Source organism: Homarus americanus, unplaced genomic scaffold, assembly GCF_018991925.1.
Source record: "Homarus americanus isolate GMGI-L3 unplaced genomic scaffold, GMGI_Hamer_2.0 scaffold59578, whole genome shotgun sequence".
In the NCBI taxonomy this organism is placed as follows: domain Eukaryota; kingdom Metazoa; phylum Arthropoda; class Malacostraca; order Decapoda; family Nephropidae; genus Homarus; species Homarus americanus.
In genome coordinates this window covers 3,312,354-3,330,207 of record NW_024712913.1, presented here as the reverse complement: position 1 = coordinate 3,330,207, position 17,854 = coordinate 3,312,354, and the positions used below count along the sequence as shown (strand labels likewise).

General features: G+C 37.7%; 1 protein-coding gene across 1 annotated transcript in view; it reads left to right on the top strand.

Moving 5' to 3' along the window:
- Positions 1-17,854, top strand: part of LOC121864849 (small conductance calcium-activated potassium channel protein-like) — an 85,472-nt gene extending 67,618 nt beyond the window's left edge. Inside the window, 4 exon segments of the mRNA XM_042364015.1 lie at positions 38-148; positions 10,804-10,931; positions 12,735-12,804; positions 15,473-17,854. Of these exon segments, the coding sequence (XP_042219949.1) occupies positions 38-148; positions 10,804-10,931; positions 12,735-12,804; positions 15,473-15,952 (789 nt within the window). The 3' untranslated portion in view covers positions 15,953-17,854.

Below are 17,854 nucleotides of genomic sequence, written 5' to 3'. Positions count from 1 at the left end.
AACCTGGCACTAACCTTTCCTCCACTGCCGCCACCAGGGGGCCGGATGCACTGCCTTATTGGTCGCTGTGGTCTCACGTAAAATGGAACTTAGCCGTGCCGAGAAACATGTTCACAATTTCATGATGGACACACAGTTAACGAAGAGGGTAAGTCTTGAAGAGCTGACTCCACTGCATCATTCCTTGGAACAGCCCCTGCTTGTGCTCCTGGCAACCTCCCGCCTTATGGCTGTGACGTTGTTTTCTCTCGCATTGGAAAAGGCCATTTGTAAACGACCTCACAGCCACCAGCGAGAAGAGTAATCGATGTTGTCATAGTCGATGTATAAATGTGTTTTTATTTTTGTCTTTCTTCCCCTCCTTCAACCAAAACCTACACAACCATCAACGTCTCCACCACCGCCACAACCCCGTCTACATCGGTTGGCCCTGCAGGGTAACGGGAGCATGGCCTTGGTTGTGGCAGTACTGCTCACTAAAATACAAATGCAGCCTGCAGAAAAGAGGGTTCATATTCTTATGATGGAAAAGCAGCTCAATTGGAGGGTAAGGCGAGTGGGCTGCATGCTTAGGACTCATAATGGTTGATTTTACTTCTGCTCCACTAACACCTCTTGGAGTGTTGGACTTGTCAGAGCAGGTGGCAAGGCATCGAGTCAGTGAAAAGCATCTCAAGCGGTAGGCAAGATTTCACATTACGTCTAAGTTTGATCCATGTCTGTTCCATGTGGCCCTGTCATTTCTTCAATTTATATTAGTTTGTCTTTTCATGTATATAATATTTACATTGCTTAATTTAGTATGCTATGACTATTTGTACTAGCATGAGAATTTCAATGATCTTTCACTCAGAAGGTAACATGAGTAGTATGTTAACTGTTCACTGATTCGTCGATATAACCCAAAGTAGATGCCAGATATTTCTTGTTTTTTTTATTTCACATAAGATTTCACAAATAAAACAGAAATAATAGGAGAGAGAAAGATGAATTTTTCTTTCTAAACACCCAACGTGGCCCTTGTACAGAAGACACACATCCACATCAAACATTAACACCAATCCTATTAGTAGTAGAGAATACTGTATTGATCACTGATACTGTTTTAAGTGTCTGAAGTCATATTCCATTTACAGTAGAGGCATTTGTAGGCTTATGAAAATGTGCTTTGCGTTCACATCCCTTTTTGTCTTGCACCCTTCCAGTACTGGTAGTTACACCCGCGTAGAATTGTTTGTCTCTTCTATCCTCTGTAGCCGAGTAAAGAGCCAAGTGTTTTTGTAACCGGATCAACCTTCAGGCAGGGTTTTGTTGCATGAGGTATTACTAAAAGTTAGATCATTACTGTTTATGCCTCTGTCACACGTATTCAAAGAAGCAAGAGTCTGTACTGTTATTTGAAAGGGATGATTAGAATTACCATATTAAATCTCTCATCCTAATTTTAGAAGTAGGTTGTATATAAAGTCAAACAAGAGAAAAAATACCTATTTTAGTCTTGTGAGTTCTGAATATGGGGCTTATAGTATTTAAATAATGACCTCACAATCCGTGTTTACATCCTCCATACAAATGTTTGCCGATGACGCCAAGTTATTTAGGGAAATTAAGAACCAAGCGGACTGTGAAGAACTGCAGAAGGACCTCTGTGGGCTCCAGGAATGGTCGAAGAAATGGCTGCTGAGATTCAATGTCACGAAGTGTAAGAGGATGCACCTGGGGCGTACCAATGGTAAGGAGGCGTATCATATGTCCCAATGGGATGAAGAAACTGCACTAGTTGAGACTGAATGTGAGAAGGACCTAGGTATGTATGTTGACAATGAGCTGAAGTTCTTGGGCCATTGCGAGAAGAAGGTAAATCAGGCAAATAAATTATTGGGTCTTATAAGAAGGTCGTTCAGATACATGTATCTAGACGGTCCATCCCTCGTAACCATCTTCAGGAGTGAAGTGCTTCCCCATCTGGAGTACTGTCACCCCATCTGGTCCCCAAGATATGCTAGGGACTGTCAGTTGGTTGAAAATGTTCAAAAGAGGGCCACCAGACTGGTGCCTGCACTTCGGCACCTCAGCTACCCTGAGAGATTGGAGCGCCTGAACTTGCCTATCTTATACTACTGACGAGCAAGGGGGGGACCTAGTTGAGGTGTATAAGCATCTCAGGGGGCACTACTCAGTTGAGTGTCCTTACTTGGAGCTGGCGGACGCTCGCCCCACAAGAAGTCACAGCTCAAGATTGAAGAAGCTGCAAGTCCAGAAAACTGTGAGGGCAAACTTTTTCGGAGTGAGGGTTGTAAACTCTTGGAACAACCTACCAGAGAGTGTTGTGACGGCACCGAGTGTGAGCTCTTTCTCTTTCAAGACAAGACTTGACCAACACTGGAGCGGGTTTAGGTACATTCAGGAGCCGGTGCATGCCCAGTGTTTGCCAACAGTGCGTGACAGAGACGTGACCGATCGCCCGGGCGGCTAGTGAGCCGATCTTTTGGTGAAGAAGATAAATGAAAAGGAAAAGTAATCAGAGACGTGACCGATCGCCCAAGCGGCTAATGAGCCGATCAGTGGCGAAGAGGATAAAAGTAGAAATAAAGTAAAAAGTATACTGTGGTACCACGAGATCAGATGGCAATTTAGTCTAAAGAATAAATTGTTCTTAGCATTCATTACTTTTATTACATATCTTATTATTTCCAGTACTAAATATGTTTCTCCTCTCATCTTTCAGTCTATCTTTTGGTCTTTTCTTCATCTTCTGTCCAACTATCAGTTTTTATGTTTGTTTAGAAGTTATTAGAATATAAGTTAAGAAAGATTGTCATCCCTTCAGTAACTTATTACTTTGTGTGTGGATATAGTTAGGTTAGGTTTTCAATGTTTAAAATGATGTATTAAAACTGCTAACCTTAAACTCAAGCTTACTTAAATTGTAGTATTAGGAAGTATTTAAGCTTAAACATATGGTGTCATGTATAGGAAGATCCCTAAGCGTAGATTATTCACATTAACATAATAGCCCAAAGAACATAACTGTGCTAATTCACAAATAATTTAAATTTGAGGGAGGATAAGATAGATCACCTTAAGGAATATTTAATACCACTTCATGCAATTTAAATGAACTGCATAAGTTCCTTATAGCATAAATCTAAAATACATTAAATTATTTCAGTGTAAGAACTCCATTGACAGAGGTGTTATTGTATATATTAGGTGTTAAATATACGGAGTCTTACTTTCTGCACTAGACAACACCTTTTGAATATTAAGAATTATACAGTGTTGTTTTTTGGAGGTGATCAATAATGTCAAGTTGCTGTAATTTTAACTATCCTAGTGAGGTAATAGATAAATTGTCCTGGTAATTGGTTTAAAACAGTGATCAATGGCCAATTGTTCATATATACAGGGCACTTGACTCGATTACATAGACTTTAATAACTAATTTTAATATTGAACCGATACATTAAAAGCACGTAATCAGGCGATGGTTATATATACTGCACACAAGTAAACTCATGGATTCCAAATTATGATTTTAATAATGAAAATGGGTAATATAATCAGCCTTCTGCATTCTTGTTTTGATAGAAAGGTTTGGAAAAATAAAATGTTATACAGTGGTCCCTCGGTTAACGAACACAATCCGTTCCAGCAGGTTGTTCGTTAACCGAAAAATTTGTTAACCGAAACCATTGTTTCAATGGGTTTTTGGGCAATTGGTTCCAGCTCACCAAAAATTGCCTAAATTCAACAAAAATGGTAGAAAAGTTCACTTACTTTGAGGTGTGTATGTAGAAGGCTCCTGGATGATGATGATGATGATGATGGGAATTAGAATGGGGGTGGAGAAGGAAGAAGAGAAGGCATTGGGGTGGAAGAGAAGTCACCCCATGGCACCATTTCACCCATAAAATTTTAGTTCTCTTGGTGTATTTCAAGATTATTTTCTTTAAATCAACACTGCACTGCATTATATATTGTCGATATGTAAAATATATTTCAAAATGACCAATAATTTGCTTGGAAACACAGAAAAAAAGCGTTTAGTTGAAGAGAGTCTCAAGCAAGATGTTACCTCCAGTGAAAACAGAGAGAGACTAACGCCTGTTTGCTGTGTTAAGAGGCTGGATGCAGCGCATTAAACTAGTCACTTTACCTTCAATTATGTTCAATAATTGTTAAAATGACTAAAAAATTGAATATTAAACTTTTAAAATTATTGAATAGTATAAACTTCTTGATATTTACAAAAATAGTAAGGAATTTAATCCCTAGAACCGATTAATGTATTGGCGGACTAATACTAAAGCTGGTTGACCGGCCAGTGCAAGCGAAAACATGTTGAGGTCGGTTCGTAAGAAATTCGTTAACCGAATTTTTGTTCGTTAACCAAATTTAAGAATCTTATGGGAGGCAGTTCGTTAACCGAAATTTCGTTAACCGAGGCGTGCGTTAACCGAGGGACCACTGTACTATATGTAGAAATTAAGTTTATTGCAAAAATGTTGAGAGAGATCAATAATTGTGGTGTATAAACTTGTTTTTTGGTAGTGGTGAATGGAATTAGTAAAGCCTCTTTGAATTCATGATTGTAAACTTTATAAATGATTCCTCTCTAAATAAAATATACTCTTTTCAACTTCATGCATAATGAAATATTAATATGACAGCAATTATCAGTTGTGATTGAATTCATATGTGAATAGACCAGTTAAATATGCAAAGTAATTGAGCTCAGTAATGGAAATATTAGTTAAAATTACAAAACTTATCTCTAGGATTATTCCCATTTTTTTTTAATATCAGGAGGTAATACAATACGTGTTGTGGACAGAGGATTTCAGCTTATAGCAAATTGCTGCGTAGTCAACCGTTATTAAAACGTTTTGTATTACGAAGATCATACCTATACTGTATGTAATGTTTAGTATTTTAATGCATAACCAGAGTAACATGTTTACTCTTTTCATGATGAATAGAAAACTCATTCTTACTAGAATGGGCTTCAATTGTAACAGGCTGCATACATAGTCTCTGGTCAATTAACTTTCTAAATTTATATTATTAACACTTGCCACTTTAAGGTACAAAGTTACAGAGGAGTTTCAATACTATCTGTCGCCATGCACATATTCATATGTATTTCAGTTACTAGGAATAGCATCACTAGATATTAGTAAACTCTGCCCACAGACACACCTCGCTAGGTTCTCCTAGTACCACCACCCACCTTCTGACTAGAGGCAAAGAGTTAGACAGCTACTATGAATATGATAATTTCCTGCCACGCTTGGTTATATGCAGGCTCTTTGCTTATGTAGACCTAACGAGGGCAGTGTAGTCGCATGGCTTTGTTGGCTAGAAGACAACACCACTACCACTACAGACCCTTGGTGTGTGGTGTAAGTGTGTGGTACATAGATTGTGTCCTGTGTGTGGTGTTCAAGGTATGTAGTGTATGATGAGCCGTGTGCTGCAGCATGTTTCTTTGGAGTTAGAAGAACGTGTCATTTATAATAATGTTGAAACCTTGATGACAGTTGTTGGCAGGTGTTTAAAGTATCTGAGTGTAGTACATGTTTGCGGATGTTAGGCTACTCATATTGTGAATGCCTGAGTGTTTGTGTAAAAATATGTAAGTTCCCAATAATGTTTAACTCTACAGAAAGAGACCTGGTACCCTCCTCACAATATTGTATACTATATTTTATTAGAATCTAAATACAACTTTTTATCATATCAGTGAGGCTGAACCCTGCTATTGCTTACCCTCGATATCCATTACAAGTGTCGGCAAACATTTAACTGGGATGATTAGTTGATTATATTCAAATGTTGTGTTCTATTATGTCTTGATATTTATATTTTTCTACTGGTCTGTATAGTTTTATAATTTATGCTCTCCAGACTATACACAGTAGTTTATTCATGTCGTGTATTTGTCAGTTTTCAGTCCCATGGAAATACAGTGATATCTCCGTTAGCCAGAACAATTGGTGCAAAGCACTTCCGGGAATGAGAGATTTCCAGGTAACGAGACAACTCTCTTAAAGCCGGAAAAAAATCCCCCATCCCCAGAATTTTCCTGGTAACGGTAAAGTGTTCTCGGAAGTTACAGAAATTGCCCATTACATCATCTCTCGAACCCGGAAAAATATCCCTCATTCTCGGAATTTTCTGGAATTTTCCAGGTACCGGATAACAGAAAATTGTTCTCAGAATTTCCAGAAAATGTGCCTGATATTCATCTCTCAAACCCGGAAAAAAACTGGCCCATCCCAGGAATTTTCCAGAATTTTCCGGGTAGAAATTGTGCCCCTTGGAAAATTTCAATTCCGGCTATCGGAGAGTTCCGTGTTTGAGGGATTCCGGCTATCGGAGATATTACTACACAAATACACACAAAAGTAGTTCTATGTTCAATGTACACAACCCAGATGCTATACCATGAACAAAATGTGAGTAAAAAGCTAGATAATTGCTTGACTAAGCACTTAGTCACTATTGATACCGAATTTCAGCTTTCTAGCTCAAAAAGTGTCTGAGATATCTCCCTGACGAGCAAACAAGTAAGGAAGCAAGCAACAAAGGAAATGAACCTTTACATATTCCTCACTCACATGTTTCATGTGGTCATGAGACAAAATAAATGAAGGGGCCAGCAGTCTACAATTACCCTTCAGCAATAAGCTGTTTTCCACAATATCCCTTACAAGTTACTGCCAGCCCCTGAACCCAAGAGGTCCAAAAATCCCCAATGTATAGTACTGTACATTGTAAAAATTGTAGGGTATAAAAAAGGTATTATAGGCAAATAAGGATATATTTACCACAAATACCCACTTGATATGTAAAATGCCCTTATTTCGACCTTCTAGGGTATATTGCTGTCGATAATACCCTTTATGTTGCAATTGGTTCTTACATTAGCTCTTGCTGATAATTGTTTTTCTTTCTCTTTCGATATATTCGATTCATTTTTTTGTGAAATGTTTACAATATGACAGTGAGTGTGTACCAAAACATCAATAACCATAAATTTTCCTTTAAATGCCAGATACCACTTCCATCCAACCATGAGTTTTGATGACACAACAGACTGTTTTGTAAATTACTCTAATGTTATTATGGATTGAAAATTTATTCTGATTAATTACATGAGCTACTTGGGTCATCTTAGCAGAATATTATCGTGATGATGTATGGCGAAGAGAAGATGAAGTATGATGTTAGTTATTTAATGACAACATGTAATAACCAATCTTAATGATCATGTTTAACCTAAGTAACTGCACTGTACATGAGGAGGAGGGGAGAAAATTAAGTGATATGGGATGATTTTTAAAAACCCTCAGTTTCAAATATGCGGAGCGAGCCAATGAACAATGGGTTACACACTGACTTCTTATTCACAGCCAATCAGTGCAACACTGAGCGGTGCTAAGCCGGTCACATGAACGCAGGACCCAGTTCGTTGTTTTTGGAGCTACTGTATTTTTGCATAAAAAAAAATATATTAAGTGACAATGAGTTCATCAAAGGGTGACTGTTGGTGGTAGGAATGCAAGAAAGAGAAGCCATGATGTGTCTATGGAAAATGACTGCCAGAACGTAATGTCATAAGTTATTGCCAAACAACTGGGAGTCTCTTTAGTCTCGCACCATGTCATATACTCCGTTGTTTTTGGTGATACTACATATAATGTTTGTGGTATTTTACTGGTTTTTACAGCATCCACGATATAACTGAAAGATAAGTGAGGACTGTCTTGACGGTAAAGGGGGAAAAGCGGCATACAAATACTAATGTGAGGAAAATCAGTGCAAAGTTATTTTTAAAGGGGTTCTCTACACCTTGATATACCCCTATGCAACTTAAGGATTTTAAATAATTTTATATTTATATACCCTTTTGTAGAGTAAGGGTTTAGAGAATAATGCACACCCTTTATAGAGTAAGGGTCAAGAGAATGATATACCCTTTCTATCTGCAAGGATTTATTAGTAATCATATACACTTGAAAGGGTTTTTCATTAGGGTCATTCTCAAAACCCTTTTCATAGCCCTTTTTACAGTGTAGGAATTTTCTTAGTGTCTAGTACACAGTTTTACTCTACTACCAAATTGTACATCAATTGTTATGGTACTATTTTGGGCACAATAATGAAATATTTATAGTCCTTTATTTTCCCGACTACAGAACTATTGTCTCTTGCCCCTTTTCTTTCCTTGTTTCTCTCTCACTTTTGATGTTTCTCTCTATTTCACACTTTTCTTATATATACAGTAATTCATTGTCTCTTTTATTCAGTGTTTCTACTCTATTCTATGTCTAATGTCCATCATTTCTTATACAGTGAGTTCTGCTATAACGCGTGTTTTGATAACGCGAATTTGCTCTAACGCGAATTTGCTCTAACGCGATTTATGAATAGAGGAACGATATTTGTATAACGCGAACGCTTGTTTGCTGTAACAAGATTTTTGCTTACTATTTCTCCAATTTTGTGGTATTAACTGTGAATATGGTAAAGAAGAATAATGTATCTCCAAGAAGCGTTCTGGTGATCGAATTCCCGGTGATGATCGTAAAAGAAAGGATATAACACTTGAAGAGAAGCTCGATGTTATCAACCTCAAAATCACCCTTCTCCCCCATCAATTTATATTCATATTTTTTCAAGGTTAAGTGTTACATTTACTGTATGATTTCATTATTAGATATGAATGGAACATTTATTTAGACTGTGCTATCCTTTGTGTTAGGTTAACTACTAATTTTTTTTCGATTTCGAGTAGTAATCTGCACCTAACCCTATTTTCTCCATAAGCCCTGTTATTTCTATTACGCGATTTTCTATAACACGATATTTTTCAAGAACACAACTATCGCATTATAGCAGAACTGACTGTATTCCCTGGCTTCTTTCTTTTTCTCTTTTTTCTAATTACATGTATTTCTTTATTGCGTCTAATCTACTATATCTTTTCACATTATATATATATATATATATATATATATATATATATATATATATATATATATATATATATATATATATATATATATATATATATATATATATATATATATATATATATATATATATATATATATATATATATATATATATATATATATATATATATATATATATATATATATATATATATATACACAAATCAAAATAGCTATTTCATATACTGTATGTATATGAAGTAGCATCAGTAGCATAAAGTAACCTATGTACCAAGATATATTGTAGTATAAAGTAGCATCAGTAACAAAACAGATAACATAAAGTAGCATAAAGTAACTTAAGTAGCTTAAACTAATACAGTATACTGTACAATAGAATAATATAGCACCAAATAACAAAAAGTAACATTAAGTAGCGAAAAGTTGCAGCTACTAGCATAAAATAATATCAAGTAGCATAACTAAGATCAAGTTTTGTATTGCACCAAATAGTATAAAATTATATTAGGTAACATAAAATAACAATAGTAGCATAAGATAATAACAGGTAAAGTAGCATAAGTAACACTACAGTAAGCTGGCTAATGTAACATCATATAGTTTAAATCACTCTTAAGTAGCATAAGTAGCATCAAGAAGCATAAAGTAACTTCATGTAACTTCAAACAGTAATAAAAAAATATACCCATAATTGTATCAAATAGCACAAAGTATGATAAAATAATAAACTATAACATCAATGGTATAAAGTAATATAAACAGCCTTGTGTAGCTTTACGTAGCAAAAAAGTAACATCAAATAGCATAAAGTAACATCAAATAGCATAAAGTAACAAAGTAGTAAGTAAATAAACGAAACATTCAATAGCATAGAGTAACAGTAATTACAGTAGCACTTCCGAGCATCGATAATTATAAGATCGTATCTTCTTGTAAAACCTTTTTAATGCTATGGAACGCCTGATGAAATTTCTTTAGTTATAGTAAACTTTAGGCCCAGGATAACCAAGAGAAATTCTATGGTCCAGTAAATGTAATACCGTGATAAACTCTATGGCCTAATAAAGTTAATACCATGATAAACTCTATGGCTTAATAAACTTAATACAATGATAAATTCTATGGCTTGGTCAACTTACTACCATGATGTACTCTATGGTCTAATTATAGTGTTATGGTACACATATGCAGGAGAATGTTATCATAATCCTGATAATAAACAAATAAATATTAAACCAAACTTACAGGGTCACTGAAATAACCATTAAAGTCAGTGACAACAGTATTGAATTAATAGTTCAGAAACTGTATCAGTAAATTGAGGAAATGCACAACACTTGGAATTATTAATGTACCACTTTATTTATATGAATAAAAGTTGAAAATGTATACCAATAAACAAATGAGTGTTGTATAAGCATGAACTAGTATTTGATGTTAGTAAAAGTTATTTATGTGTAAGTATACCCTTAAATCATCCTTTGGGAGCACCTGTAGTCCCCTGTAGATGTATTCTTAAGATGTCTATACTGACGTCATGTATTATCACTATAATTACCCTAACAGTTTACCTGCAGTATCCAGGTAAGTTAACTTCTATACTATTCTATGGAAGTGGAAGCTCATAAGATTTCTAATTTGTTAACCAATTAAGATGTAACAACAATTTAATTTAGTTGTCAAAAGTTTTATAAGCTCTTTCTATTCATTAATAAAAATACTAATATCTGAGTTTATAGAACCACCTCTACAGGTACACATAATCTTAATAAGTGTTGCCATTTCTCAGAAAATGTTGCTAACTTGATCTTATCCACAGTTAAAAAACTCAGCCGCCAATGTGCTGAGAGAGACGTGGCTCATCTACAAGCACACCAAGCTAGTGAAGAAGGTGAACCACGGTAGAGTCCGCACTCACCAGCGCAAGTTCCTCCTCGCTATTTACGCGTACGTCCTCACATCCCCTCCTGTTTTTCTAGTCCTCTTTATTTACTAGTTTATTGTATTTTCATATATTATCCCATTTTTAATCTCAGCTTGTGTTTTCTCATTATTAGTTTGGTTGTTCTCATGAGGTATGGATGTTGAAATAGCAAACAAAATTCAAGTTGAATTTATTTGGTGAAAATTTTCAGAAATCTTCGTTGTTAAAAAAATCAATGATCATTGTATCTTTTCAATATAGCTTACAGTCTCTTATATTTAATTCTTCAACATTCAGAGGAATTAATAACATGAGCTATAAAATCAAATTTACCCAAAATTCCCAGTCTTTGAGATTTTAAATATCTAACTTCAATATTTTACCATTTCCCGTATTTTCTTTTCTCAAACTTATTCATTTACTCTTTCAAATTTCAAAGGTGGAAGAATGGCTCTATAGTAATATGAAGCTTTGGTTTCATTTACAAGAAGTAAATTTAACCTCTATCTGAGCACCTCTATCCTACGGAGAATTGCTTCTATGCCTCACACTCTCTCTCCCAACCAGCTCTTGTATCTGCCCTCATAGCTCCTTGAGCCTCTCTCGTGTTAACTTCTACTGGATTAAATGATTTGTTTAAGTCACCTAACCTCTCCCCAAAATGGATATTAGCCTCTCCAAACTGACTAACATGCTTCCGGAATAGCCTAAGCTGCCCTTGGGATTTGTTCTCCTTTATTCACACTCCTGGATATCTGCCATTAATGTTCTAACCACTGACTCTAACATAGCTATCTCACTTTATATCTCTCCCACACACTTTGCTATAAATTTTCCTAATATGGCCACAAGAAAACCTATCCTTATATTCATTACCCAGCTCTAGCTCCAGCCTTTCCTTCGAACCTAACACTAACCACCTGCCCGCTGCTGTCCCGAGTTCCATTACTGTATTCAAGTGCTTCACCCACGTACTGTACCTACACAGTATAAGGTTCCCTTTCTTACCCTAATACCTTCTAATGTCTTGGGCCTTTCTATAACTCCAAGTTCACTATTCACAATGGGGTCTGCACTGTTTTTCAAGTCCACAGGTTCTATCTTTTGGGGTTCATCTATATTTCCAACGGCTTCAGCTATTTCTTTCGTTGGAGACATATTTCTTTGTGGTTCTGTAATACACAATATGAGTAGTATGGGGGCATATAACATCCTAACTTCTATTTTGAATACAATGAACTTTCCCAAAGCTTCACTTAACTCTGCTACCATTTGTATGAAACGATATCTGTGGGTCAGCCTTCCATTGTTCCACGACTATTTTAACATCCACACCTTATGCAGGATCAGAAATGTGAAGTTTATACACAAATATCAGTGTTGATATATATGATGTATATAGGTCACAAGTACACAGTCTCATACAAGATCATACGAATTTTATTATAGACTAGAAGTGGATGAAAATGTACTTGACACTTACTGTAATAAGATTATAATAGTGAAATCAATTTGTTTCCAATCATTTTGAACACAAATATGTAATGACCAATTGTTATGATAGCCTTATTATATACCAATGAATGCTGGACTATTTACTGACAAATGTTTAGGCAGCCATGATTTGTAGACACCAAAATATGTTAACTGACAATTATCATATGCCATTGGTCATTGTTAGAAGAAGAAATTAGACCAAATTATAAAAAAAGGTAATAGTGGATATCAATGACCATATATTCATGTTTATTCTCGGGTATCTGTTTTATACTTTTTCCCAATCCCTTATGTTTCATCCTAACCTGACATACATTCACCTCCCACAGGCTGAGGAAGGTGAAGATGGACCAGAGGAAGCTGATGGACAATGCAAACACCATCACTGACATGGCCAAGGTGAACTTTTTTCTTTGTGTTAGATGATTAATCACTCACACAGGGAGGTGCTTCGATGGTAAATTTGGTGAATTTATAATTAAAAAGCAAAAGAAAAATTAATGGTTTGAGGCCTTTAATGGGGGAGGCTTCCATCCAATAGCTGGTTAATTCAGGTTAATGGCGACGATGATGATGGTGATGGTGGTAATTTTTAGCGGTCATTTTGATTTTCAAACTATGTCATCACTGTTAAAAACTTGTCACTCAACAGGATCAGCCTTAGACATTAAATGTCTTAATTAATAAGGCATATAATTTCATTAAAAAGAAATAAGGATTATGTTCTTATCCAAATCTCATGTGCACCTGTGATATTATGTGTGCCTGACAAAATGTGCACATGTGGCATCATGTGTACTTGTGACATTATGTGCACTTGTGAAATCATGTGCACTTATGGCCTGTGATGTCATGTGCCTATGTCATCATGTGTATCTGTGGCATCATGTATGCTTGTGACATCATGTGCACCTATGTAATAATGTCAACCTTTAACATCATGTGCATCTGTTACATGTGTATTTGTGGTATTATATGCACCCATCACATCAGGCATTCCTGTACCATTACAGTATGTACATGTGTCATCATGTGCAACTGTTGCATCATGTATACCCACTGATATCATGTGGACCTGCTGTATTATGTGCATTTGTTATGCCATGTACAGTATCAGACCGAAGTTTGTGATACAGTCAAGCTGGAGGGTGCAAAGTCCGTCCTATCCTTACCCAGGCAGCAGGTCTCTGTCCAGCCATCGTCCCCAACACATAAACAATCACCCAAGCAGTTCAACAAACGAGCTCTGATACTTCCATTTCTCAATAAGGACTTGGAAAGGATGTCATTTATCCAATCATTGTTTGACATAATAGGTTAGACCATTATTAGATAATCATGACATTTTTTGCAATACAGAAGAGACATTGGAGAGAGTATATCTTAGTTGCTGAGGTTTGCAATGATTAATATCAGATTCCTCCAAGCTTTATTTTCCCTCATAATGGTAAAGAGAATGTTTTATCATCCTCTGTGAAAATGGTCTTATCATAGGGTCTACCGTGATGTAATGGATGACATAATGGGAGTATAGTTGACATATGAGTGACCTTGATTAATATAAAAGTGAATCACAACTAGAAGCAGAGCACAACATTATTGATTAGGGTTGGATGGAAAAATAAGGTCAAACCACCATGACCATATTTTATTATTAGTTATATTCATATAGCTAACCATAAATGTTACCGAGCTAATGTTACATAGACTCAATATATTTATAAATATTTACAGTTAAAAAAAAGTAAAACAATGATTCAGTCAGTAGTCAGTCTAGCTGCCCTTCTTTTCAATGCCGGCCTGTAGCTGTATCATGTGCTCCTGTAACGTCTTGTGTCCTGTATCATGTGCTCCTGTGACATCTTGTGTCCTGTATCATGTGCTCCTGTGACATCTTGTGTCCTGTGTCATGTGCTCCTGTGACATCTTGTGTCCTGTATCATGTGCACCTGTGACATCTTGTCCTGTATCATGTGCTCCTGTATCATGTGCTCCTGTAACGTCTTGTGTCCTGTATCATGTGCTCCTGTGACATCTTGTGTCCTGTATCATGTGCTCCTGTGACATCTTGTGTCCTGTGTCATGTGCTCCTGTGACATCTTGTGTCCTGTATCATGTGCACCTGTAGCCTTGTGTGCACTGATGGCATCATATCTACCTGTGGCATCATTTGTACCTATGGCGTGCACCTGTAAAACCATCCGTAACTGTGATGTCCACCTGTGGCATTACGTGATATTGCATGTTCCTGTGACATCATGTACACTTTTGGTCCACATGAAGCCATGATGGTTAAAAACAAAGTATATTTGTAGTCATCAAGTTATCAAGGAGTATCACTATTATCTCTGCCCTGATTGGTGTTGTTCTCTCGCTCATGGGTATAGTCATATGTAGGTTGGTTATTAAGATAGCATGACTTTATCTTTTGCCTAGGCATATTCATATCTATTCTGATACAGTACTGATCTATCAGGTGATTCTCTCACTCTTTGTGATACTAATATACTATATCTACTCAGAGATTGAATAAGTCTCTCTCTCTCTCTCTTTCTCTGTCAGTCTTATTTATCCAAAACTTTATTTATTTGATGATTTAAATTATTCAGTCTTATAGGCACATACATTCACACTTTGTTTCTACTGTATCCTGTGTCATCCATCATGAACGAGCTCAAATGCACTATTCCATATCCCCTCACAGATATAAAACCGCGAGTACAGTTTAGGCTGGGAAAACTCTGTAAGAATGAGTTATCTAGATTTAACTTTCCCATAGATTCAAAGCACTGATGTCTTATTTTTCATTAATGTATTAATACACCTATAAACACCGCTCAGATTATGATTTTGTGCAAATTTATTATTGATAATATCTGTTCTGTCCCTCAGATATTAAAATATGTAGGAGTGTTATTATATTGTTTATGTGTTGGAGTTCCTTGACAATGTCCCCAGACAGTCTAGTGCCTCACAGAACCCTGTAGAAGTACCCCTACAGTGTGTATCACTCACACTCCACACAGGCAGTATTTTATGTTCCTCTAACACTATCATACCTCCACAGACTCAGAACACCGTGTATGAGCTCGTGTCGGATATGAGCGGGCGTCAGGATGTGTTGGACGATAGGGTCAGCTCGCTGGAGGACCGCCTTACCTCCATCCAGGAGTCCTTGGATGCCATCCCAGACGTCTTGGCACGGTGTCTGCAAAAGCACCAGGAGCTCCTGGACCAGCGGCGCCTCACCGGCCCATCCTCCAACTCCCTCCATCCTGACATGGCGGCACGACCCGGTGGATACCCGGTCCTCTCAGCGAGTCAGTCTCCGAGAAGTTCGAGTGTCTGGCAACAACAACAACAACAACAGCAACAACAGCCTCTGCCACAAGCCAGTGCGCCGCCGCTGTTCCCACGGACGGGTCTAAGTCCAACGTTGCCAGCGCTTACGGCGCCAGCGACTGCTGTAAATAGCATGTCAGGGGAGCGATCGCCCCCCGCGCCAGGGTCGCTGAGCGCACAGTCGCTGCCCAAATCGGAGGCGTGAAGTCAAGCCGTCCAACTGCGGGCAACAGCAGAAGTGAGAGTAGCAACCGAAGTTGTTTGTAGGCTACTGCTGATGTCCGCATCCTACTCGCTTCAATACTCGCCACTACACCATCATCACCTCTACCAAAACCTTTCCACTCCTATGGTCCACCACATATATCGCTTATTATGGGTCCTCAGTGGCTGCTATGTGGCCTGCTCACCCGCCACCGCCTCCTCCCATTCATGTCTGCAACCTCTTCTCTCCTCCCATCACTCACTGCATCATGTGATATTAGACAAGACAAATCATGGTGGCAGGACAGCTGAAGAGTTCTGTTCACCCTCTACAGTTCATGACACTTTTCTCCAGTGGCTCACTGAACTCCTAGCAAAGGTCGACGCCTATTGTCGGGGGACTACTGTTCTTACAGGATAACTGAACTCGTTATAGAGTGAAGACTTTTCCTACCTATACTCTCGCTGTATCCGTCTGTACGTTGCTAGGATGTTGCAACACTTCGAGAATGACAAACATCACTGCTGAGGGTAACATTGCTCTTGGGCCAAAATTAACACACCCTAACAGCTTTAATTCCATTAATATGGTTGTAACAGGATTTTTAACGGAGGTCGGCGATGCTTGTGAGGGTGTCAGCGGTCCCTGGTGGATGTTAACACCCTCAGGAGAAAGTCGATTGTTGTAAAGGAAATATAACATTCCTTCATGAAGGTTTAGACTCACAAATGGACAGCATCTCTCCCTCATTTGTAGAAGACATGCTCTAGATGGAGACTAACGTCCCTGGTGGACGTAACAGCTTCGTGGGATGTGTCTCATAGTCCTTGATGAGTCGTCTTTTGCTGGAAGAACACACCTGACGACATAGAAGTCTTGGAGCAGATAAGATCACTTATAGGGAAGATGATCCCAGCGCATAATGTTTTGTGTAAGACAACTTGAGCATAATAACTCTTTTAGAGTGATGAGCATATTCAGTACCACAATTCTTTCTCACAAGGTGCATGTCTACAACACTTCTGGGTTAATGTTCACGATGCTTCACGGTGTAACTCCTCGACGTTCATGAGTGTTTGTCTATGATACTCCCTGTAGTTTGTCTTCGCCATCCCATGATGTACGTCCAAGACACTGTTAGGTGTATGTAGACTCTACCCCAGGAATATATAAATTTTACACCCTGGTGTATGTGTTTGACACATCTGGGTACATACTTATATGCGACACTTGACTGTTCATCCTAGACACTTCCAGGAATGTCGGGGAGATACTCTCTGAAGATATAAATGCCTACATGATAGCTAATGCTCATAGACTTAAATAAGGATGGCTTATCCATCAAGCGGAATTTGACAGATCACTACCTACAAGATGTGATGCATAGTGATGGTTCTAAATATGAAGAAGAACACTCTTTGGTGGATGCTGATGATTTCTTGGGTTAAAAAAAATGCGCCAGAGAGAATGAAATATAATTTAAAAATGCAAGGGATAATCCTCAGACGTGTGCGTCATCTCGTGAATGAAACAATATGGACTAACCAGAGTGGAGAGAATGCCTCCTGATAATAGACAGCACCTTCTGGGGGAGGAAGGACAGGACAGCCCCCTGGCGATGGACATGCTCCCTGGCGGGGCTGCCCAAGCCAGTAACACTGCTACATATCAGGCCAGAACCTATCACAGGCTCTGGTGCTTTATCCAAGCCCCTCCCACCCTCCTCCACCCTAACTACCTTGATCCTCCCCCCTCCCCCCACACATACCCAGTGTCCAGGTGCTTCTATGGCCTATATACTGCTCTCATGAACGATAAATCAGTGAGTGATTAATATTTTGACACAGATTACGATGGTTATAGTATCTCGAACATTAAAAGTGTTTTATATATATATATATA